General features: G+C 31.5%; 1 protein-coding gene and 1 non-coding gene across 6 annotated transcripts in view; one reads left to right on the top strand and one right to left on the bottom strand.

The window, feature by feature from the left end:
• LOC116779392 (tensin-1) overlaps positions 1-25,976 on the top strand; it is a 60,029-nt gene that overhangs the window by 1,779 nt on the left and 32,274 nt on the right. For 3 of the 5 annotated variants that reach the window (XM_061522908.1, XM_061522921.1, XM_061522914.1), the window contains exons 2-3: positions 15,020-15,128; positions 15,671-15,708. In XM_061522908.1, coding sequence (XP_061378892.1) covers positions 15,020-15,128; positions 15,671-15,708 — 147 coding nt within the window. Of the gene's footprint in view, positions 1-671; positions 880-15,019; positions 15,129-15,670; positions 15,709-19,692; positions 19,910-25,976 lie in introns of those variants that run through there. The other 2 variants (XM_061522911.1, XM_061522929.1) reach the window with 2 other exon arrangements.
• On the bottom strand, positions 10,614-10,685 carry Trnam-cau (transfer RNA methionine (anticodon CAU)). Its single transcript has one exon. It is a non-coding gene; the product is annotated as a tRNA-Met (tRNA).

The following is a 25,976-nucleotide window of genomic DNA, read 5'->3' as shown; positions in this document are numbered from 1 at the left end:
TGTTTGATTATACGAAAACTGTTACATAATCTAATGTTGAAAAAATTTTTTGGAATTTTTAAATTATATTGTAGTTTTCTTGAAAAAGTTACATATAAAGTTTTCTTACCAGAAAATAATGTTAACATCCATAATTCCATAGTCATAAAACATTTTTTAGTTGTGAAGTCTACTTAGCGGGAAAATCCTCAAAGATAATCTTCCTCAAATATAATTCTGTAGATTGTGTTTAATGGATTCGAAGTGTTGTATGCATGTTAATGACAAATCCATAAAATGATGTGGTCACTTATATTGTATTGGGGCGGACACTCGCTCCTTTAAAATATTAAATTTATAGGCTGACAAAAAATATCCATGAGTACCTAGTAAAAATCTATCAATATAAAACGTGTCTTATAACAAGGCATTTAGTGTTTATTTTCTTTGTTATTGTTAATTGTAAAGAAAAAAAATTTAAATCTTTACAATGACACGTTAAAAGGTGCTAATCGGAAAGTTATTAAAATGCCAAGCCATCTTAATTTGGCTGACTTCGTTAAGTTACTTTAAGAGTTTATAAATCTTTTTCATTTCGCCCGGTGAGGTAAAATATAGAGCCTTATTTTTTTCAGTAAGTTATCACTGATGAAAGCGAATCAGCTGGGTACGAGTGTCAGTTATAATATAGACTCGCTCTAGGACGCTCGTGTTTCGACAAACCTGCATTAAAAATTATTAAAAAAAAAATTCCTAAATTATTAAACATGTAAGATGTGCGGTAGTAAATTTAATTTTATTAGCCTTTTAAAATGAAAAATGCCTTGGAACTGTTTTTGGGGATACGAATCTCCGCCGCCTGATTGCCGCGTGAGTGGACCACTACATCTTATATTAAAGGTATTTTTTGTCAATACTTATTTAAAATAATAATAAAAAACCGGTCGTTTTTGCTTTTCCACAATAGTTTTATCTAGAAAAATTTACGTTTGTCATAGCTGCGGGAATAATTATCGGTAATTTAATGGTCGCGTATTTTTATGGTCGTTATGTTTATAATGATATCGTGACTTGACATTAATTTTTTTACATATTTTTTTTTTGTTTTTGATGTAAAATAATACCTACATTTGCTGCTTTAGTGACTTTCAATAAATATTTTCAAACATAACTGGAGTGTATACATGAGAAGAAAAATATATAAATATTATTTTGGATTCCAATTACATTCTACTCGATTCACAAAAAAAAACAATTTTGTCTCTAGATTTTTATTACAGTTAGAAGTCTTTTGTGAGCGGTTCCTATTGTGAAACTGAATAAGGAGGGCACTCTTTATAAATTAAAATAAGTATACTTACTAATTTATTATTTAAAGTATTGGATACATTTTGTCATTAAATGACATATTACTTATATGGCCATATAATAAAAAAAATTGCGGCCATATTGTTAGAAAGTTTATTACCAACATTTTTTATCAAAAAAGAATAGTTTTTCTCCCACGACCGGTCAAATTAAATCATTGGGCTATAATTGACTGTTCGTGGTCCAAATGACCACAGTGAAGGTTCATTTCTTCTATTGGTCGTAAATACGTAGTTCCTTACGCGAACATGATGGCTACTTATGATGAAAATGATGGCGATTAACAATTTATGACGACGACAATAAGCGTTAATTTAAAGTCCTTGGTATAGTATTTGTTTGTCCTTATACCCTCTATTGTAAATGAGTTGAATTAATAAAAAAATAAAATAAATATACATATAAATACGAGAATTACATTTCAAGTTTCAACGCTTGAAATTGGATACTTATAAAACGTTTTTTTCCCTAAAATTGATAAAAAACGTAAATTAGTACCAATGTGAATTTATTAGCATATTAATTAAACGTTATCGCAATTTTAGAACGTAACACAAGTTCAGGATGTTAAAATTCGGGCAGGAACATTAATTAATGAAACAATAAACGTATGAATTTCTTAATTTAATTTTATAAAACGGCGTAGGAAAGGATATTCTATGCAAGTGGATAAACTTGATGCTTATTTAATGTGTTTATAAAACCCGTGCAGTGTGTTCATCATCATGTTCGCATCTACCTATTATTTGAGATTGAAGTAATATTGTCGTAACCTCGAGCACAGGTTATCGTTAGTGCAAGTACCAATATGATAGTTTATTTTTAAAATTATCACCTTGTTTGCGTGCATCAAAATGTTCAATAAATTATTTTGGAAGATATTGAAGGGATTATTGAAACGATAACAGTCGTTTAATGTTCATGTAATACAATCATATATTTAAAAATGAGGAATAAGCCTAAATAATGTTCTGTATCAAGAGGTAATGTTTTTTTTGAAACATCTCCAATATATTTTAAGAGTCGTTAACTATGGATGAGAATTCGATGTTTTGTCACATGCGCACAGGCAGACTTAGTTTCCAAAAAGTTGCGCAAGAACAAGTGCGCCGCCCACGGGCCCGGGGGCCGCCTCAACGTTAAGTTCACTGTCACCCAATACAAACACACCAAATAACCGCTTAACCTTTGTGAAAATTCAAACAATTCAACGGCTTTAGGGCAACGCGCTTGTATTAGTCAGATATACCTCTTGATCTATGCAAATGAACGTTAACTGATGAGGTACACAGAACATTTCCGGGATTTGTTTGTAAGCACTTAATTGAACTATATTTATAATTTGAATATAGTCGTGTTCGTCTGAGCGATAAGCGTTTTGAATGAATGAATAGGTCCATAAAATAGTTCATTGTTTTAGATATTCATCTATATTGTATAGTGTAACTGTGTTGTGTTTATAAGTTAATTAAGAGCATGTGTGAGTATCTATACGTTGCGGACAAAAGCTCTTTCAGCCGGCGGCGCTTTTGTAAGACTCCTTGTAATTAGCCAATATACCAATACCTACCAATAAAACATTACACGTGATTGTTTTGTTCTGCATGATGCATTCTAATTACGGACTAGCTAACTTCGCTCCAATTTGTAGTCTTATTTTTAATTCATATCTCAACGAAGTTGCTTAAAACATCAACCTAGATTCCTGTCCGCTGGTATTTATTTTAATATCCCCAAAGTGAAGTAACCTTTCAGAGAAATAAGGGTAAGGCTTATAAATATATATTATAAAGATACTAAAAGTTAAGTGTTATAATTTATTTTGAACTACATCAAAAGTGAGTGCATTACTGTTTCGTTATGAGCATTGAAACGATAACAATGAGAGGCAAGAGGTATGAGTAGTGATGTAACGAACGAACCGTTCCCATGAAGTCGATCAACTATTTTATAAAGTATCAATAGAAAAATTGGACGATATACGATATAACCGAAAGTTTGTTGTCTGTTTTTATAATTCATTTAGTGTGATGACATGAGTTTTGGCTTTGGAATGTTAATACAAAAACAAACTTTTAAAGAAATATTTAAAATATCTATTTTTTTTATATAATAATGATATTATATTTCATTATCTTTTATCATGGATCTGGCTGTCGTTTGCCACCGCGAATACGAGTAAATATTTCTGTTCAGTTAATCCCTAGTAAGGACGATTATTGCGGCGAGCCTTTGGAATCACAAAATGATTTACGATGCATTCCTTAGTGCAGCGGAGTCCAGATCTAACGCAGCGGCCCCACTCTGGAACGAGATTAAACATTCGTTTGATGATTGACGAACATTGTTGTCACACTCAATATTGTTTGTATTCTCGCCTCGCCTAGACGCATAAGAGACGTGTTAGTCATAGTTTTATTTAAAATGGAACTGTGACTAAATAGTTTATCGAAGATCTATTTGAATTGCATCTTACATTTAAATAAGCTAAACATGTTCTATTGTACTTTTAATAATAAGGAATTTAGAACAAGATTAGCCGAACAATATGTTGTAATGTAACATAGGAAAATTTTATCACGATGCATATAAGTAACAGTAAGCAATAAACACAAATTCAACTAAGTTGTACGTATATGGAAGTAAGTAAGCATTACTATGAATGTATGAAGTGTTTATTACAATAATTGAGAGAGAATTTGTTAGATTTGTTTTCCAAAACAAATTCGTAATTGTTATTGCAACCGGATGTTGCGTAGTACAGGAACCGACTAAAAAGCGTCGAGTGACCGGAAGTCGGGCGAAGGGTCAGCTCGCAGTTACTTGAATATGCCTCTGGTAAACAAAACTTTAGTCCGGCTCTATTATTAGTAATATATCGTCAAATTTTAATGAACTTATAGGTATAATATCATTTAGACAACAAAAACAAAATCAAAAAAGATAAAATATCTGAATATATCTCATTAATCATTATTCAGTGTGATTTAATAAGTTTTTCTATTACTTTTTTTAGTTTGCGAACTACACAATAAGCTCGTGCAGTCATGCTATGTAATTACGTATAGAGTTACGATTCGTATAATATTTCATCGCTGAAATTTTAACTCAAACCGCAGAACATAAGGTCTTTGCAAAAAATATCACGCTTCGCGAAACATGCGCGCCAGTTGCCAATCTGCGCTCGTTTGACAAATAAAAAACGTATCGCTCCAACAGGACATTTCAGAAGACTTCGTTACGTTCAAGTGTCAATAGCGTTTGTTGCTTAAAATGCGGCATACAACTCGAATTGTACAGTCACATTAATCAAATTCACTGAATGGAAGTCATAAAATAAAATTTATTCCCATATTGGTACATAAACAGGACCAAAAATAAGCACGACCACCTGGTACAGCGTTTCCAACTAAGAGTACAGGCACGTTATTTATGAGACTTAAAACTGTACACAATGTAACCGCAAAAGTAACCCTTGACTAGTTTTTCTAGAGAACAAATTGTCCCGCATGTCAAGAGCGCGCTGGGCTACAATGAAGTGTTTTACTTTAAATAGAAAAGAATAATACGCTTGTTGATTCTTTTTAAAAGCATAGAAGGGGAAAAATCAATTAATCTTTATCGAACTTTTAGACGTGACTATATTTTTAAATTTGAAATATACATATGGGATTTTTAAATGAAATATTTAGTATAGTGATATAAAATCAATCCATTAAAATCACAGACTTAATCCTAATGCCATAAAAAGGTGTTTAAGAGCATTTAACTGTTTTATAAATATCCTCCGTGTGGGAGGTCTCTGTGAGATGTGCAACGGATTTTTCATATGAATGAAGGTGATATAAGTTTTCGATAATTTCTCTATACTTATATTACAATATAAAATCTTTATTAAAAGACTATTTTAAAAAGGTTCTAATCTCTATGGTGACATATCATAAATTATGGTCATGTAATAGAATAACTGACAGATATATTTTGTGCGCAAGATATTTACTCTGTGTTCAATATATTATTAATTATTTATCTTTTAATTTCATTTGTAATTATTCCTGTTACCTTAAATACACAATGACAGCGCGTTTTATTCGATTATAAATTGTTAACCCGCATAATACTTTGCATAAATAAAAGGCAAATTGAAACAATTCAGTGAAGTTGATTGCTCGCTGCCAAGCGCCAGTGATTAATTCCCACGGGCTTAATATTTTGTATTTATTGAACCTATTTCTTGATAAACTATAAAAAAAATTTTTTATTTTATTAGATAGAATCTCAATGCTATTAAAAATTAGGAGTAACGAAATTGCTTGAAATGTTTAGAATAGTTTCGGGAGCAAAGTATGTATTATCACTATCCGTAATCTTTATGAATTATTTGAATTTTTATCTGGTGTCTTATATGCTTTACTGGTTTTACTGGTACATCAGCACTCGAAAGATTATAACTCATTGAATGTATTGTGAAGTTTTTCTGCAGCGAGGACTGCTGAGGGCTGGTTGCCACCTCTACAGTCAAGTCGTTGACACCATAAACTATCAACTTGCCATTTCAATACATAACTAAACAACCTTGTTATGTTCGTCTATCGAATATAAGTAAATTCAAATATATTATAATTGTGATAAATTTTATATATTTATTTTAATCAACTATTTAAAATTACTATATGACTTATGAGTTATAAGCACACATAAGTTGACTCTCCATCACCGTTGTTGAATCTTTTTCCTATTCTAAACGCTGTGATTAAATTAACTTCTTAAATAAAACATTCCTGTGATCTACGAAACCTTGCTCACGAACTTGACCTGAAGTATTGATTCATGAACTCAGTTATGTCACGCCTCTTTAAGATGTCTGAAAAAAAAAATCATACTAGTAACTATACAATATCAATACAAGGTTTCTCCTCAGTACACGATTCATTCAATTACATTAATGTGAACGTTGATCTTAATGAAGAGTGATGTAGGGTGTGATTTTATTAAATCAAATCCAAATATATTTCATTAAGACAGACGACCAATTTCATCTAGTTTTTTAAAGTTAAAAGTTATGTGGCAATCTGTATAACATAACCATTTCATTAAGTCAGTTTTGTAAGTACAAAATGTTCTAGCATTGAATTAGAACATGAATTAGGACGAAACACAATGCTGTCTGGCTGGCCGTAATCACATTAACTTCATTAACGACCTTAAGTGTTCGCTGTCGTCTTTTCAACAGTTTGATTTCCATGGGAGATTTTTGTAGAACACAACCGCGTATTGCTTGGAATTAAGTTAATCATTCTTATAGTATAATAATTTCTTATATTTTAGTCACAAAAGATAAGTAAAGCGCTCAATATTGACGACCTTATGTTATATTAAAATGTATACGCGAAGTTTATACCTATAAAACTAAATGGAACAAGACAAAACGACTTATTCAAGGTTCGTTTACAACATTTATGGTTTATCAAAGAATCTTTGTTTTCCGAAGATGGTATAGTACAATAATAAGACGCAAAGCCATGTAAGACAGAATCGGAAGCTTAGAAGATAAATATTTTTATAAATATACCTAGATTTATTTATTCATAGAAGGTTTTTACTTATTATTGTTCTTATAGTGATTACTGATTAAAACTATTTTATCGTTACATATCTATTCTAGTTATAGAGCGCGGGTCTGCCTCCGGCGATGTCAGGTATTATGGCAGTTACGGTTATTGGTCCAGTTGACGCTATTTACACAATATAAAAAAATTATAGCGCATGTGCAAAGGAGTTGTTGAACTATTTTATTAAAGTAAGAGTACCTTATAAGCTAATAAATATAGTTTTTTGGTAAAATTATTTAAAAAAATCAACGTTTCCACACAGCCCCTACTATCCCGTACTCTTAAAAGTTACCTCAGTTTAATTCGCTTGCCACTCAGTGTTGCTTTAAAGCGCATTAGGAATTCCATTGACAAAGTATTTCCCTTCTATGCATTTAGTATACGTACGGCGTTTGAAACACGCAGTGCATCTTTATAGTATCAAATAGTTTTCTCTATAAAGTTGCGCAACACAAATGCTTGTGCCATACACGAACCATATGACGTCATGTGGTTTCATCACTGAATAAACAAAGCGAAGCTATGTGCCATTGTGCTCTCATTTCCAGAGCAAACAATTAATGTAACATATGGTAATTTAAATTACACCGTAACCGCATATCTCATTGAAGTGACCGTCTTCCAAAAAATATCTCCACAATCGACTGTCATTAGGTTGCGGTCGGGTCGTTTTATTTGGCCCGTATGAATAACTAGTAAAGATTTAATTTAATTGAAACATACCATGAAATGCAGCTCGTAACGAAGATAAATAGAATTTTGATTAAAACTTACCGAGTTAACAGATGTTAGTGTATTAATCAAGGAAGTCAGTTACTCGTTTTGAATTAACTGTTATATTTTATTACTTTAAATTTATTATACGTCAGGGCAGCGTGTTTTTAGTATCCAACAAATATAAATGAAACTTATATTCGTATATTATTTTCAATTCAAAAGATTATACAGATATTTGTTTAGTTGTTTTAGCTTGGAAATGTCAATAAAATCGATCTTTTTTTTTTACTTTTAATAAACTATAATATTGATTGGACATGAAACTATCTTTTTCGGATATACTACGACGTTTTGATAATTGTGGGTGTGTAATCGAAACGTCGAGAAAATGTAAAATAAAACCGCCAAGTAAGTTCAAAAACGTACTATGTCGAATTTCTCCTCAAGAAAATATTATATATCGTTAAGAAACAATTATTTTTCTATAATTAATGCCTTCGAATGCACATAAAAAATATATAACTATTGCGGCATACCGCATGAAGTAAACAACTACAGTTATATAAAATACCTCCAGAGTACTAAAGTATTTAAGGCCACTGTCCATGCCATTCAATTTCAGCAGCATTACTATAACAAATATACCGCTATCCTCGATCATAATACACAACATGACAATAACTGCTCTCGTACGGTCCGCTACTTATGTGTTTGTTTCATCAATTACGTTATAGGTTAAGAATTTTTATAGTTACGTAATCGTTATATTAATTTATATGTATTTTTTTCTAATAATTAACCTTATCAAGGTATGAAATGCCTGTATTTTTATGGTATAGTAATAACTTTTTGTTACGACTCCTTCGGCGAGCGCGATCTCATAAAATGTTTAAAAACATTTAGATGAAATCGCGACTTTTACGGCCAGATGACAAAGCCACGACACGGGTGGTCTTAATGTCGGGAGAAATGTGCCAAAGTGTAATTTTTATTGAGAATTTAAATAATGCACAATTTGTAAATTATATGGAGGTCCGTGATGTCGTAACAGAAACAGATGTTCAGTTGTTTTAGCATATCTTCTACTTAAATTAACTCGTGCTTTGAATATCAAATGCAGTCATACTGTAAAGGTAAGGCTTTGAATATATTCCGTTTGACAATCTTTATATATAAGATAAAACGTCCCTTAAGATGGAATTGGTATTATGTAATTCAATCTTTAGATTTTTTAGCAAACAAAATTTTGCTGCGTTTTCAATAGTTTCCTTAAAGTTTTCGCAAATAGCAAATACAATTAAATTTTCGTGAGTGGTTTTGCTTTGTTTGAACAAAACAACATCGGCCCCAAATATCGACTTTGTTGTTCCAATGTGAGTCACATTATGATATTGAGTACCCACTTAAGTCAAAACACTACTCAATATAAAATTTATTATTATTTTTATATCTCATATAGTGTAAGTTACATACCATTCATTTATAATGTTTGCATATAAATTCAATGTGACACGAATCCAACTTTCTCATGACCTTAATAGTTCTATCGTTGCTCGTTTTTAAAGCATCTAGACGGTATACTTCCTCTAGGTCATCCAAATTTTACTATCAATACGATGCATACAAATGAATGCATATTATTAATACATAATCAATAATTTATCTATATATAATGTTATAGAAACGTTGTCTGTGGCATATCGTAATGGCTCCATGACCTCCGTCTTTATTTATTATCTGTGCTTCTTGGAAATATTCTTTCCATTCTTCTATTTAGTTTGTCGATATAAATTGAATATTAATATAAAAGTTTTGTAAAATATAAAAGTTTACAATAAAAAAAAACGAATGTCGTCAGTTAAAATAAATGTCTAATTAGTTTTTATTTATTCTTATTAATAGAAACGTGGGGTTGCAAGCTACAACCCCTGACATGGCTGTACTTACATTAACATGAAATTAAATTTCAAAATCTTAGGTATGATGCACTTTACTTGATTAACTTTTTACGTATTTAACATTTAATCTACAAAATAAGATAATTAATTAATATTGGATGATGCTTTTATGTAACTATAGTATGAATAAAAAATATAAATATATGAAACAAGATCGCAAATTGTATAATATAAGTTATTGTATGTATATTAGACAGATATTTTTTTAGTTGGTCTAGCTTGGAAATGTAAATAAAATCGATATTTTCTTTTCTTTTAATAAACTATAACGTTGATTTGACATGAATATGAAACTATCTTTTTCGAATATACTACGAGGTTTTGATAAGTGTGTGTGCAATTACTATTGAGATAAAAATGAAGTTGAGTTAAAAAAAAAGTGAAATAACTCTGTGTGAAGTATGATATTAACAAAAATTATATTATTATTATTATTATAACTAAATAAAGATTTTTTTATAAAATTTAAATGTTTGAAATTTGTCAACAAACTTCATGGACTAATCAAAGTCACTCAGGAACCTCTTTCACACTTTCATCTCTGCTTCCCATGATCACGGCTGCTGTAAAGTAACTGAAAAGTACGTAGGTTATTTAAGATCCCAGATAACAAATGTATATATTACGATATAAATTGATTAGTCTCTGTCATTTTAGGCAAATTATAAAAATAATCAGGCATAGTCATAAAATTTCTCGATTTTCATTGAGGGCAGGTAAGACCATGTTATTTTCACCTTCGATGCACACGATCATAATTTACCTACCCTTCTTTATGGCCTGGGTAGCCGATAGGGACAGACCCTCACGTTATAAAGTAGGGAGTGCCGGTCACCATCATCAGTCAAATGGCTGGCTAAATGCTTTTCAAATTATAAAAAGAAAAATATTTGTAATGAATGATTCATTACTTTTATTATAAAATAAAAAAAAAAAACTAGAAATACATAGCTTTTTTTATGTCAATAAAAAAGTTTATTAGCAGAGCGTGGTTTCGATCCACGGACCTCTGGGTTATGGGCCCAGCACGCTTCCACTGCGCCACTCTGCTACAATTTGCCCGAGTGAAATAGTTGATAGGTAAATGCAATACGTTCACAGATATTTTTGTTCATATCAAATCAATATTACAGTCAGATTTAATATTTATTGGTAATAAGCAACATACGGTTAATCTCTTAAGGACAACATTAATGTCAAGAACTCGGACATTATATGAAAAATGTAATTTCTTTAAGTTTTTTATGATATTATTTATATTTACCAGTTTCTAGGCATCTCAAAAAGAAATTTAAAAGTCTGTTAAAACTATAAATAATTTGGTAACCAATAGGTAGCGAAATCTATAGTCTATGTTACGCTAACTTTATAAATAATACAACTGTTATACTGCAATCCCGCAGGAACTACAGGGAATTCCGCGATAAATTACATTCCATTCGTCATTCGGATGTCTAAGCCACATTACTATAACGTTTCATCAACTTGTTCTTTAGTAGTATCATTTTTTATGTAACTCTCCTTTCAGAAACACTAATTCAAATATATTTTTTGACACCTTCATTTTTTTAAACCACATAGTCAAGCATTCCTCTCACGGATATATCCATTGTTAAAGAAAGTAGTAAACACATAGAATTCGCAAATAATTATTTATTCTATCAATGTCCGGCTACGCGTGACATTTAACTGTAAAGCAATTTGTTGGCTTTAGAAGGGACACATTTAATTGAAAGTAGCAATTAACATTGCTGAATAGAAATTACTACCCATTGTTCGTGTGTAATGTATTACATATTACTTGAGAGCAGACGGAATCTCAACATGTTTATTGTAACATTATTCAGTTAGATTTATTAATGAATATTTATTATGCATTAAGTCAGATTTTATAAGAAATTAAATAAAAACAGCGAATTCAGCAAATATAAAATCGCAATTTCATTTTGAATTTCAATCACGAACATTTGTAGATTAATTTGTATTGGATATGTTACTAGGAATTGTTCATGTTTACAATGTACCAAGCGATCTGATGCAACTTGTTCGCACGACGTTCGATGCGTGAGACAATTTTTATAACTTGAATCCTAGTCCCTCTAATAAAAATCACGTCACGTCCCTTAAGTAAACACCTTTAGAAATTGCCGCTGGTGGATGAATGAATTATTCCTTAAATTCTCGTGTTTTTTGTGACACCCGCGAGCCTTAAGCCAAGTGATATATCACGTATAAATTATGTACCAAACGCTCTTCTTAACTGAGGATTGCAATTGATAAGAAAATAGAACGTTCAATGGCTTTATAATGTCATCGGTTATTTGAAGGAAGAATTGATTACCGGACAGCTACAAGGATCAAAAATGATTCATGTTCTTAACACACATTTTGTTAATGTCGAAGTTGTTCTTATCATTGTAATAAAATTATAATTATTGTAAGATAATCTAAGTATATATTCTTGACCACGTGAAACAATGGAACACGTGTGTATACCTACTGGTTATAATAAAGAGTATGTATGTAGCAAACAATTCCCGAAGCTCTTCTTTGCATTATATCTCTTATTTCTTAGCACGCCGCCGGCGAAAGCTTGTGATGGATAAATATAAATTGTCAAGTGATAATAGTTGTTATAGTTACGAAACAATGGAGGTTAATATCAAAGCGCGCCGCTTCCGTTGATTTATCGTCTTCCCGACATTGGACTCTTTGTTTTCATTCTCATTCGTTCACTTGTTCCGTGATCCAAGTTCCGTGTCCATATTTGTTCGTATTAGTTATTTGTATCTTATTATATATATATATATATTATTCTATAAGCTAAGTTTGAATACGGCATGTATAATGATGACATTTAAAACAAGTACTATAATAGAAATGGCTTTATTTATTGTCAAACGTAAAACCTATTGTATTTTCCAAAACATTGTACATATATCCCAAATAAGCCGTGCCTAGTTTTATAACGTACGGTGATTGTGAAATAGCAAAATGTGTTTAAGTTATATATCATCATTAAAATTTATCTCTACGTTGAATAGTTTGTTTATATTGAATAAGAAAATGTACATGTGTTTTATGTAAACTATTTTAAGAATTTTTATTATCCAGGTCAACGTGAACGAGTAGCGTTGAAAAGGTTCGGATGAAATTACTTGGTAGATTAAATTGTATAACTTAGTATCTTCATAAATGATTAGGGAAATTTATTATTTCTACTTCCGTCCTGATTTTGGTCCTTCGTCGACAACACTTTGTTATAAGTCACATAACACAATGTTTTGCTTTTGTTAGTTTTTTTTTCTTAACGGAAAGGTAAGTTATTCTAAGAATTTGTTCGATGAAAGATATTTTTTATATCACAAAACACTTCGTTGACGCATTTGTTATCTTAATAAATAACGTGAATGCCAAACGGTTGCCTTTTTATATTCTCGTACCTACATACGTATACTTTTAAGTAATATGAATTAAATTAAATGTTATGTTGACATAATTAGATCTGAGACTGTCGCGAGTATTCATTGAAATGAAACTAATATTTTCGGAGTTAAAACCCGATTCTAATTAATTTAACTACATAAAGACGACGATCATGTTTGCTGAAAAGTAACTGAAACGTCGGGAGAATGTAGTTAAAGTAATTATAATCGCGCCGTAAATCCGAAAATATAAGTTTTATTTCAATGTTATGTTGAATGTATTTCGTTTACAGATTTATGATGACAAGTTTCAAAGTTATTTATGTAAGGTATCTGAGGAGCTTTAATTAAAATTACGGTTCCTATTAATTAACTGGTGTTTACAACGCGACAAGATCATTTGATGAGCTTTGATAGTAGAAATATAAAAGTTAGAAAGTTGGTTATTTGGTTTTCTCGTCATGTTTAATTGTGATAAAATTACATTTAATTATTGTTAAATAAATGAAATATTTGTTTTATTAACTATAAAGGGCATTTGATGGGAAAAACATGTATAGTTTTCGTAGGTAATATATAATCCCGTCGGTTAAAAGTTCTTAATAGATAGATAGGTACTATTTATAAAAGCAATGTATCGAAATTAAATTTATTTACTGTTCGTTAGAAACATTTGGCTTATTGTTAATTCGAACAGCTGTACAGTGAAATTTGATTCACTTGACTGATGGGGCGGCTGCAGGGAGTAACATCTCAATGCGTCTCTACATACTGTGGAGAGAGATTTTTTGCTCGTGGCACGGGCGGCAGATACATGCCTTCTGCGTCAAAGGCAGGTGGTTAGAAACACGTGCGAACAGCACGCTGCTATGGATTTAGTCATCATTAAATCCCTTCCAAACGCATCGATTACTATATTCAGTGTAAAGATTATCATCTTCGTCAATCCATATTTATCAAAGATATTGATTAAGCTCTTCGTTATTAATAACAGAAAGTCAGTTTTAGAACAGTGTGATGGGTTTTTTATTAGTCATATTATATATAACTTCAAATGAGGAATGTTCAACTCACAATCAATATTGCGTATCATCTGGTGTGCAAATGGCGCCATTATCGGCGCCGGCGCTCGTACAGCCACAGACCTGTGACGTCATTGTACTATAATTAGGTACATAAAAGTTCTGGAAGCCCTGACTTAAGAAGCCAGCGTAACTTTCCTCCACACCGAGCGATGATTTAAGAATGAAAACCGATGTAATAATTTATTTCCTTTCACATAAACTAGTATCGTAACGAGATCTGATTTACAGTTGTCAGTTACAATTTGCTAACGAGTGTAAAACATGTCAGGGCTTTAACAAGATAAAGATCATACGAGACTTGTTTTATTGAAACTATTGAATGCAAATGCTACTCGTTTTGTGAGCATATCTCCTGCTAGACTGACAAGCGTTCAATATTTGTGATATGAAATAACTAACGCTATGAGATCTAAAACTTTCTTGAGCATTTGTTTAAATGTAACTAATATTTTAGTTTACTTTGCAGCAACCGTGGTCACGGGCACGAGATCATTCAGACTTCGTCTGCTCGTTATCACGGTTGCTGCAAAGTGACCGAAACGTCGGGAGTATGTAGTTGTTAAAATAATGAAACACGCGAAGAAATCCGAATAACTAGTTTCATTTAAATAACTAACGATGTTACATTACTAAATGGAACTTTGAATTCGGGGATTTGTTAGAATAAAAGGGCTCGCTTATGGCCTCCGACTGCCTGCCTTTATAATTGGAGTAAGGGATAAGGCAGGTAAGGGTGAGATGACCGGTGGTCGGTTCCCAAATAACAAACGCATGCCATCATTTTAACAAAACTTTAGATCTCTCAGCCATTCATAAAGTTTACTTTGCTATTTACCATTGTCACCGTTTTTACTGTAGGTAAATTTTTTTTGCAGAAGGAGGGGTTGGCTCAGGCGCATGCGTTTCGTAATAAAGTTTTTAAGAAACCAAGACCATGTCATTGGTGTCACCAACCAGTGCACAATCAGGGAAGCTGCTGCCGAGGTACCATATTCTCTATAGTCTATACTACATTATCTCTTTTTATTCAAACTGTTACGTATCCGTTAATAAAGTAATATTTTATATGAATATTTAATCAATACTATCTGTATACTATATTGCGCTGTCTAAAATTTTATGTCGATATAAATATCAAGGTAACATAACAGCTTTAGCATATTCAACGACACATGTCACAGACAATATAATATTCGCTAATTTCATAAGACGGCATTTAAAGGTCATTGCCTGCTGGATTAGGTGCTCGAGACTTCTGAGCGGATATTGAGTGTTGATGTTATCAACACATTTCCTACACATTTCTAAGAATATAAGAATAATTAGTCATATGACTATTCGTTTAGAAAAATATATATTGTCGAATCTTATAGGATTGATAATATATTGCTTCGGCCTACAGCCAATAAAATTCTTTTTGAGTTATATATAATGAAGAGAGTTTATTTTTAATGTTTACGTTCTTAAATAAGTTTTTTTTTTATTCAGTCGAATTATAAATATTTAATTCCAATTATTTGTTTCAGTCTGCAAATATGTGTGCCACAGCGGCTGCGAAAGCAAGGTAACAATTTTGTTAATCTTTATACTCTTTGAAAACGAAAATGACTGATAAAACAAATAATCAAGTAACGCCCTCTATGTAAAAGTTACTGAGGTAATTTGAAATGACAATAAATTTTAAACGAACGCTTGCGCAACAACTGTCAAGGTACGTCAAACTTATTTGATAAAGACTTACTAGATGGCGTTAAGATAGTTTTATATTTTGCTATATATATATATATATATATATATATATATATACTTTTTTTTTGGATTCGAACAAATAATCAAAATTTTTGATCTTAGTCAGTTTCAAATACCTTTTTATTACATACTTCTAGTTTAGAGTCCAGTAAGTGATTACTTTTTATTAGTAATAATAATTTTAATTATTATAATATAATAAAAAAAAATCATCCTTATTATATGAGTGAATAAATTAAAACCTTCTCGAGACAAACCTTCTGGAGCTTGTATACAGGAGTAAAATATTATGTAATAAGTAACAGTACTTGCATTACAAAGGTAATAACAAATGCTATGTAATAGTACACTTACTATGAATATTTTATTAAATTATTCATAGTATTCATGGATAACGGAAATGACTGTGGTCCACGTTTAGCCAGCAGCTAAGATGGCAATCATTCGCCTGTAGCCTGTCACGCTTCCATTGTTCAGCAAACACTTCTAAATTGGATATATTATTCAACATGTAATGTGGTGACATTTAAATATTCATTGCAAACATTATAATGTGATGGGCTACCAATTAACTAGAGTTGTGTTGCTTAAGAACAGTTGCAAATTATATAGTTTAAGTCGTTCTAAAATCAGAAAGCAGTGGAGCGAAATTGTTTCAGTACATCGAACAGACGGTGCCGCTAGAAGTTTTGCCGAACTTTGTAACTTTTCTCTCTTAATTTACGTTACAAGAATACAAAGTAGCTGTCACTGTCAGATATGCTACGCTTGTTTGGAATTTGTAAGACAGTTTTGACATCTTCAACAAAGATTTAACAATAGCAATTATATGACCCTGTTTTGTTCGACAAACAATCCGTTGTATAAAAGAAAAATTAAGAAGCAAAATATTGTTAAATTTACTGATTATTAACTTTTAATTAGGTTTATTAAGACAGCAATTGATTTAACGGAACAACTTTAACAAAAATCGTACATAGAAATATATAATAAAAGTATTATCGATCGACGAACATCTCCGATTAGTAGTCCAAAACAATCTTGACTGTGCTTTTAATGTAAATTACATGATAAAATGGTCCTAACTTTTACAATAAGCTTACAGATATCTTATCTTTTTTATAGTATAAGTCTATACTAAGAAAAACGCGTTAAATAATAGGCAAAACAGATTATTCATCTCATTTTCGTCAATTAAGCTACCCGATGTATCTAGTTAAAAATCGCAACCCAAAATGGAATGTTTACGGTTTTTTCTATTTGATTTATGAATGAAGAGACATGAAACGATCTGTTCCACGTAAATGTAAGTCCGTCCTAGCGAACACTGACCACAGTCAGGAATATCTGATGATCAATCACTTGCTTAAACTGCCCATGTTACTTGGATGTACCTGTGCGGGCTTTTGACAGACGGATTAGTCCATCGAATTACGATTTATCAATGTTTAAAAGAGGCAATGAACTTCAATTATAAAGATTGTTTAAATAAAAAATTACAGAATTATGGCGAATATAGAGCTAGAACTATTGAAATCACATGCCAGCAAACTCCTGTTTTCTCCTTTAGTTTACATTTAAATTAGACCTAAAATATATTTCCATATGAAATTTCAACTTGAATTTTGTTTCCATAAATTTTTTTTCTCATAAAAGTCGCCCATGTCCTTTCTCAGGTTTTTGATTATGTGTAAAAAATAAATAATTTATATCGGTTCTGTATTTTTAGTATGAATAGAAAGAGCCTATAATATTTATGTATATATATTATATTTATAAGGGTGGAAAATAAATCAATCAGTAAAGAATCGTGGTAAAGATTCTTTCTATTCCACCGCCAGATCCAACTTTGATTAATGACAAAGATAAAATGTTTGATAAGATACAAATTTATATATACCTACATATTTTATATCCTTAAGTCAATATGGCATAGTTTTCCATAAAGTTTTAATAATATTTGAAATTAATTAACGACATTCACAGAGTAATCTTAAAGACTTTCTCGGAATTTAATTGCCGGAAGCTATTTTGGTAAAACGTTTCAATGAAATACAAACATAATCAGATAATAAAATAGAAAGTTAAATAGAGTTTTGATATCATTTTGCACTAATTTATGTGATCAATGTATGAAAAGTGTAAAAAATAGGAGTAAACAGTTTAAAAGTAACAAGATAGAGTCAGTTATTATTGAATAATAAAATCAATCATAGTTACTAATGAAATAGTTAGTTTAATTAATTGCTAAGTGATAGACTGGCCGCTATAAAATCTTTTTGAAAAGCTTTAGGAAATTTCTGCACGTTAAATTAGTTTTCCTATCCATTCCATGTTTCTCGTCCCGAGGGAAAATTCAATATTCTACGTTGTTTCTTTATACGAGATTATTTCAGCGCAAAGCTGTTGCGATCAATACAAGCGAGGTCCATTCTATAAAACTTTAGGTCGGATTTTTTGTAGTTTGAAAACTCGCTTGAATTTCCTAATGAAGGCCATCAATCAATTTCAGGGTGGGATTGTGCGTGTTCTAACACAATATCACAAATCGTTTTAAGAGGTAATATCAAGGTTCTCTTTAATATGAACATCTAGCGAATTTTGTCGGGTTCACTACTATCGGACGCTTGAAAGTGTTATGCGCAAATAATCATACATAATATATATTTTTTCGTATCTTTTTCTTAGCTTTCAACTATTAAAAAGTTTGAAGGAATACTTAAATGATTTATGTTACGTATATATAAAATACAGGCAAAAGCAAGAGTGGTATCTAAATGATTGTATATATCATGGATATACCATCCAGGAGATCTACCTATCATGGATAGGTGAGTGGTGGTGAGACCCAGGAGGCCGGGAGGCCGGGAGGCCGGGTGACGCTGTGTCAGGTGCAATGCTCGCTCGCGTGTTTAGGCCAGTCTTGCGAATCCACCAGTGGCATCGAGCGCGCCAATCGGTCCACGCGCACGCGAAATATCCGCCACTCTACCTCGCGAATGTGTATTGTAGTGTTACAATACATTTAAGAACTAAATCCAAATACAACTTGCGAAGTTCTATAAATAAAACTGTTTTCTGTGCGGCACAGTTATGGTATAATATATAATTTATTACATAAAATATTCCATGGAACTGACGACGAACATAAATTTCAGCAGCTTGGTGACTATTTAAATTTATGTTGAAACTTGACAGAGTAGATTCTTTTTTTTTTTGTTTTTGTGTACAAAGTAACTTGACTCTTTGAGGATTATTTAATGAAAAAAAAAGTGTTTTGGTCGTTTCTTCTTTGTGATACCTGGAGTCAATGAATTGAATTGTTAGACGAATTGTTGAAAATTCTAAATAATTACTATGAAACAGATGGATTAACATCATCTGTATTTTAAGAAAAGAACTATAAAATAATAAACTTAAATAAATGAACGTAGCTAAGGTTAATTAAGTAAATAAAATGCGATGGAAGTGGCATTACTAATAAATAATTCCTTTCGTCTTGTTAGCTCGTTTTAACACTAATCTTATGTAAATGTATGCAAATAGGTACATATGGTCCGCTTTCAAGGTGATTCTGATATATTATCAAGTAAAATACAATCGATATATTTATAATCACAAATGACGATTGTGTGCGATAAGTGTGTTATGTTTCGGTGTTACAACGATAAACCAATTCCTTGAGTCACGTATACCATTCAACAACTTACAGGTGTATTACGATGTATAAATAAATTATTAAAGAATTTAAATTTTATTCATACTTAATGTTACATATTTTCAGTTACATTTTCCGTAATCGTATTTCCTAATTGCTAAAGAAAGTCGAGCTAGGTTGTAGATGACGCCAAACAACGTCGACTTGTCTGCAGGTGTGTGAAATGAAGTGACTAAGAAAAACTTATGCATTAAAATAGTAAAAGTGAACATACAAACTGTCGGAGTTTTTATTGAGCATGTATCACAATAGAATAGGAAGCAACACATCTACATCTTCCGGGAGTTCGGATTTGAGGGTAACTGATTAAATTATTATTTTATTATATATGATACAAATATTCATTACATATAAGTAACATATTTAATCAATGAAAATGTGTTGAATTAAACGAAACCGTCATTGTTTGTATTGTCACTATATACAATATATTCGCAAAAAATGATCTTGACACTGAAATAATTTTAGCATTCTTTATCGGGCCCGTGCGAAATATTTGATTGTGCGTAAGATGCGGGCCCAAGAATGTAAGAGCTAGGGCTGGCTGCCCGTGGCTAGCAACATGCTCTGTACCGTACCGTTCTCATTTATCTCGTCTTGCTCAGGGCTATCGACTATTGATTGTATCTGCATTTTTGATTACATTATTTATAATGATTCTGCTGTATTTTCACCCAAACAAGATAGAGGGGAAACCAGTTGGACCGTTATATAGAATATTGTTATTTATTATAATCGTCATAGTTGCTCTGTCAGCCCTGGCGGGAACTAAGCGTGCTAAGTTCAATACACTGATACGAGTATAAGCAAAAGCATTTTACCCGACGAACAAATAAAGTTGCGAGAACGAGACTCGGCTTTGAAATACGCGGGTCATATAAAACTGACACCGACGCTGGCAAGTTCTCTCTCTCTTCTCCTGTGGCATGATTCCGTCATATTAAAAATTAACACTGAAAACATAGTTTTCGTATATATTCATACATTGTTGGTATTCAAATCCATAAAAAAAAATTTAAAGAAAATTTTTGATATTTTTTTTTTGACCTCGTGATAAGGTTATGGATATATTCAATGTCGTAATCTAAGAAGTCATACAGTTATCTATACAATATTATATATATGTCTGTACGATTGTTACATACCACTTTCGTTTTATTTAAATTTTTGACTAGAGTGTAGAGGTAATAATTAAGCCAGTTTTTCGTATTTTGTTTTTCTCATTTATATAATATATTCCATTACACGTTTTTGTGATACAACAAACTTCAATAATTCTATGTTAAATGTATTTTTTAATTATCAGGAACAACACTCTCTGATGGAACCACATGCTTTAAAGTACAGACACGTCACTGATACAATATAATATGATCTAAAAATGATTGAATACGCAAATAACTTTTGAATTGTTGGTACTATAAAACTGCCCGTTTTATTTTATTTCACGTTAAGACTACAGAGTCTAGAATAAAGTGTTACGAGAAAATGAAGTTCAGAGAGTTTAAGAATTTACCACAAAATCAACAGAGAGCCAAAGTTGGAAGTGATTCACACAAAGACTATGACCGGAGTAAGGCGAACTGGAATGCGTCTGCGCTTGCTCAATCCCTGAAGGGCCGATCTTATACGCATGATAGAATTCACCGCACAACTAATAAGCGGTTTAACTTGCAATTTGAATATATAATTAACAGCTTTCCAAAATAAACGTACACCTACAATCATAAATTGAGATTACAGTGGACAACAATATTCTTGGTGTAACACTGGCGTGGGTTTTGTAAGGCTTGTTGCTAAATCAAAATATATGTCCTGTTGTATTGTCTCTTGTTTTGTTGTTATCGTTGTCTGCGAATATTTGTTCGAAATTCGGAGTTGTATTTTCTTACTTAGATTTCATTATTTTAAATAAAATAAAGCTGCGTAATTATATGATCTATATGTCACCGAGAATAAGTTACTTTTGGTATATACATATATTCTGGTAAGTAATTTATAAAACGGTTTAAAGTTATGTCAAAGTAACCTCAATATGGGACGATAGCCATTGTCGATTAAACTTATATTAAACAAAATTTTTGAATTATTAAAATTATTATACTGTTTTGGCTGTTATTGGCACACAAGTATATTTGAATGTTCCGCGACCGGATGCATCGCTCTCACTGATCCGGACCTGCCAAACTCATCACTCCGCCATTGCCTTAATCATGTTAGATCTAAATCGACTCTTCCGTTCCTAATGTTTGCGACTATAACACATGCTTTACACATTTATATATATGAATTCGGTATTTGATCAATCATATTATATGAACCCTTAATAGGCAATAATGTTACACACCCTTTGAATCAATACTAAACATACCTATTTCTTAAATGTTTCAAACAGCACGCCGTTAAGAATTTTAATCGACGCTGTCATTAAATATTTAGTTAATTATCCATCGCCTGTAAGTTATATTAACTACTTCCTAGCTGCAATCAACATAGTGAGTGAGCTTGTTAACACCTGACTGACTAGATCAGAGTCACTGGAAATACGCGAGTGCCGGCGACGGTAAATAACATATCATATATTAATGATAGCACATGTATATTTGGTATATTGAGACTTATCATATGCTTATGTTATATATTTTATTAAAATCAAGCACGGGATGACTTATGAACCAAAGATTAAACCCGCTATCAGTTATGCAAAGTATTCTTTACGGCATATACTACGAAAGTAGTGCTTATGTAAAAGCTTATTACCGTCGTCGTAACTTGTGGAGTGCTGTTCAAAATGTTAAATAACTTAGCATAAAGTATAATATAGGAAAAATTATTGTAATTAGCATCCATTTTTGTCATAGATCTTACTTAGTTTATTTAACTTCTTACCCTTTATATGCCCTTACTTTCAACGTAAAGTGATTAAACCGATAAGAGCGCGTGTATTTCTCACAGGTATAGTTTAAGTAATAATCTATAGTAAACCGGATGTTTCAACCAACACCAATTTCCTAATACATTTTAAGTCATTACAAAAATTCTTATTAAACCTTATATTCTAAACATCTTTTGGATTTTGGACGAACCCATAGCTTGCTTTAACATTGATAATATTTTTAGATTAATTGTACGCTACAGTATATAAAGTATAAAAATTTAATTACTTGATTACTTCATTACTAGATGTTGATTTTTGTTTCATAAGTTCATTACGTAAGCTTGTTACGGTTAATTTCTTTAACAGTCCATGCATCTGCGATCTTTTTCATTAAACTTATCTGTGTTACAAACAAAAGCAATTTATGGCACGTAATATTGGTTGAGCCGCTTCTGAGAGTTGCGGCTTTGTTTGCGTTGCAAAGTAAATATAATATGTGAAAACTTCACTCAGCCCCGTTAACTCGGCCACAGCGGACTTCAAACGTTTGACCTGAGATCACGTTGACTTCTGGACAGATATTACCAACAGTTCTGCCACTTATTAGCACCTCTTAAAGTTACAATGTACATGTCATAAATGCTAAGAGCTTTGAAAGACGCTACCTTTCTATAGATTATTTGAGCGTTGTCTTGATGCCTTCCTACTTCAATGACATACCTATTTTATATTTTAAACTATATAATTTACGACAAATTTTATTATAAATTCCGATATTAAAATAATAAACGATTTTTTTGACATAAAACAATAGGTTTCATCACATATTCAAGCCGTGTCCGCTTATTGGGTGTATATGATAACCTTATATTCGTTTTTTATCTTGACCGCTAAGGTCGTCTGAGTAACGAGATGTCTAGATACAGCATTAATAATAATTATATCTTTTGAACAGATAAAGAGCAGCACTAATAAAGAGTAAGGGCAACAAATGCCAGACGTATTTCCTAAGATTAATTCATAGGATCGGGACGGCAGTATTTATTTCTGTCATTTTATTCAAAGAAATCTCTGGCATTCCAGACTCCTTGATGTCGACCGTCCCTTTCCATTCAATAAGAATTATACAATTAAATATAAGCATTTATTACAAATATTACAATAATATTTAATGGATATTGTAGATAAAATTATCATCATTATAATATTAAGTTTATTTTACGATCGCTTTTGCTTGTGCTTGCCGGGAATCGATTTATTTTACATTTAATTCAATCTGTTTTATATTTTCTCTATTCTTAAAACAATCTCATAACAATTATCTTTAAAATGCTTCATATATTTTCATTCGTAATTAACTTACAAGTTCAAATGTCAATCGCGTTTATAAATGAGTATTATATCGAAACTTGAAGATGTCATAAAATTAATTCAGTTGTTATTTAAGTAACAGCTAAATTCTAATTAAGTCACACACGAGTGTAGATTATAAACAGATCAAATGACCCGGAACAGAGAGGCCAATCGTTCCTTGTTAGTTTTGTACAAACATTAATTCATATGTTTATTTGCAGCACGTTTTGAACTGTTGATCGCTGAATGATTAGGATATTTTTTATATAGTTTTAAACCGAACATATTACGATAACTCTTTATATTTAATATATCTTAATTTTTATTATCTTCATATAATTATGAGTGGTTTAGATGATAATTATAAACATTTCCCAGTATATCCAAAATTGTAATAGGACCAATTATTTTCACATCAGTAACACGAATCAGCCAACTAAAGAAACTATATACTTGAATTATATTAGGTACATTTACGGTTATAATTGTCCGAGCGTATTTTACCTTAAATGGTTAAATACCAGCGTGTTTCAAATATTTATAAAATAATTAAACATTGCCTAACTGTAATTTAAAGTTGCTAGCAGTTCAGAATATTTATAAAATAATAAAATAAATTAATAATATAATAAATGGTCCTAAATTGAGTTTGATATGAACATAAGGTTATAAAGGATTTTATATTCTCACACATTAATACGCTACTTCGTCCCGTTACTGTTAATTACGCCCTGATTTTGAACGGTTCTTTTATATTTCACACTTTCAAAAAATATATGTACGTTTTTATTGCATTATAAAGTGTTGTCCAATATATCGAGATCTGTCGACGATGATGTCTCTACCTACACGATGTTGTCATTTCACCTAAAATATTTCGTTTCCCTTCACAATTTATCACAATCGCATTAAAGAGAATGTACTCGTCCGAATTCCTTGCACACGTCGATGTCATCTCGAATGGAGTTGTTAACGACTGCTTTTGAAAAAGTCAAAGGATTTATTTCTCACACTTCCCTGGAAAGAAATCTGTCATGTGTCACATTTTTCTTAAGAGTATTGTTAGGTAGAAGATTCATACTATTTTATTATATTAAACAAGAAGAACCATATTCATAGTAATTCGTGAAGAAAAAATGGCTTACCATCAGTAAATGATTTTCAATTTACAATTAAACTTCGATTATATGAAATTTTATTAAAATGTATAACGTGAAAGCGAATCGTCGAAATAATCGAGACGTAGACAGAGGACCACCGCGTCGTGTGATTAATAAGAACGTGTTTACAAATTGCGGGACCGACTGACAGTTGATAGTCCCCGGAGTATTCCCAGGACATTTTAATAACAGGACCCACTGACGTCCGGAATTGCTTGATTGACGTCCAAAAATTCGGTGATTACGCCTTTTCTGTGAGCAGAAAAGCTTACATCGGGCTTTACATAATATCCGCATTCCAAACTAGATAAACCAAAAGCGAGATGTTTTTATGATAATAAACCATGCTCTGTTAACATTGCGATTTCACGATCGACCCAATAAACAGACGGGCAAGTGGTGGTCTGCACTGGATCAAAACTAAACGAATTAGGGCGATCGTCTTCAGGACGGGGAGTGGTGTGCTGGGTTTTATTTTTACGGCATTGCGGCATATAGAGTGGCCGGCTATCTTAACGAAGCTACCGTAATTCCTTAAACAAAAACAACATATTGTTCACATTTAACTTTTAATTCTGATTTAAATATATCACAATGTCTATAAGTTGTTTGTATGGAAACATAATTATTAATGATATCAAGCCATGTTATTATAGAGCATTAGAGAATCTTATAATCTGTTAGCACTAACGAGGATTACCATCGCTAGATAGAGCACGATTCATCGAATCTGTAATTTCACCGTCTTAGAAGACTGACACTATTAAGACTTCTTAGAAAAGCTCCATATAGGACACAAAAGTCTTTGACGACTGAAAAATGTAATACAAAAAAAATGCTTAACATTTATTTATTGCTGTCAACTAGTTAAGACTATAATTAATATATATTTTTTATATCTAATTGTGATATTTATATGACATTAACATAAAGTCCCATACAAATGGGTCTTTAAAACTGTTGTTAAAGGTATC

The sequence above is a fragment of the Danaus plexippus genome, chromosome 2 (genome assembly GCF_018135715.1).
Source record: "Danaus plexippus chromosome 2, MEX_DaPlex, whole genome shotgun sequence".
Taxonomy (NCBI): Eukaryota; Metazoa; Arthropoda; class Insecta; order Lepidoptera; family Nymphalidae; genus Danaus; species Danaus plexippus.
Note: the sequence above shows the minus strand (reverse complement) of the source record. Positions and strands in the feature narration are given on the sequence as shown.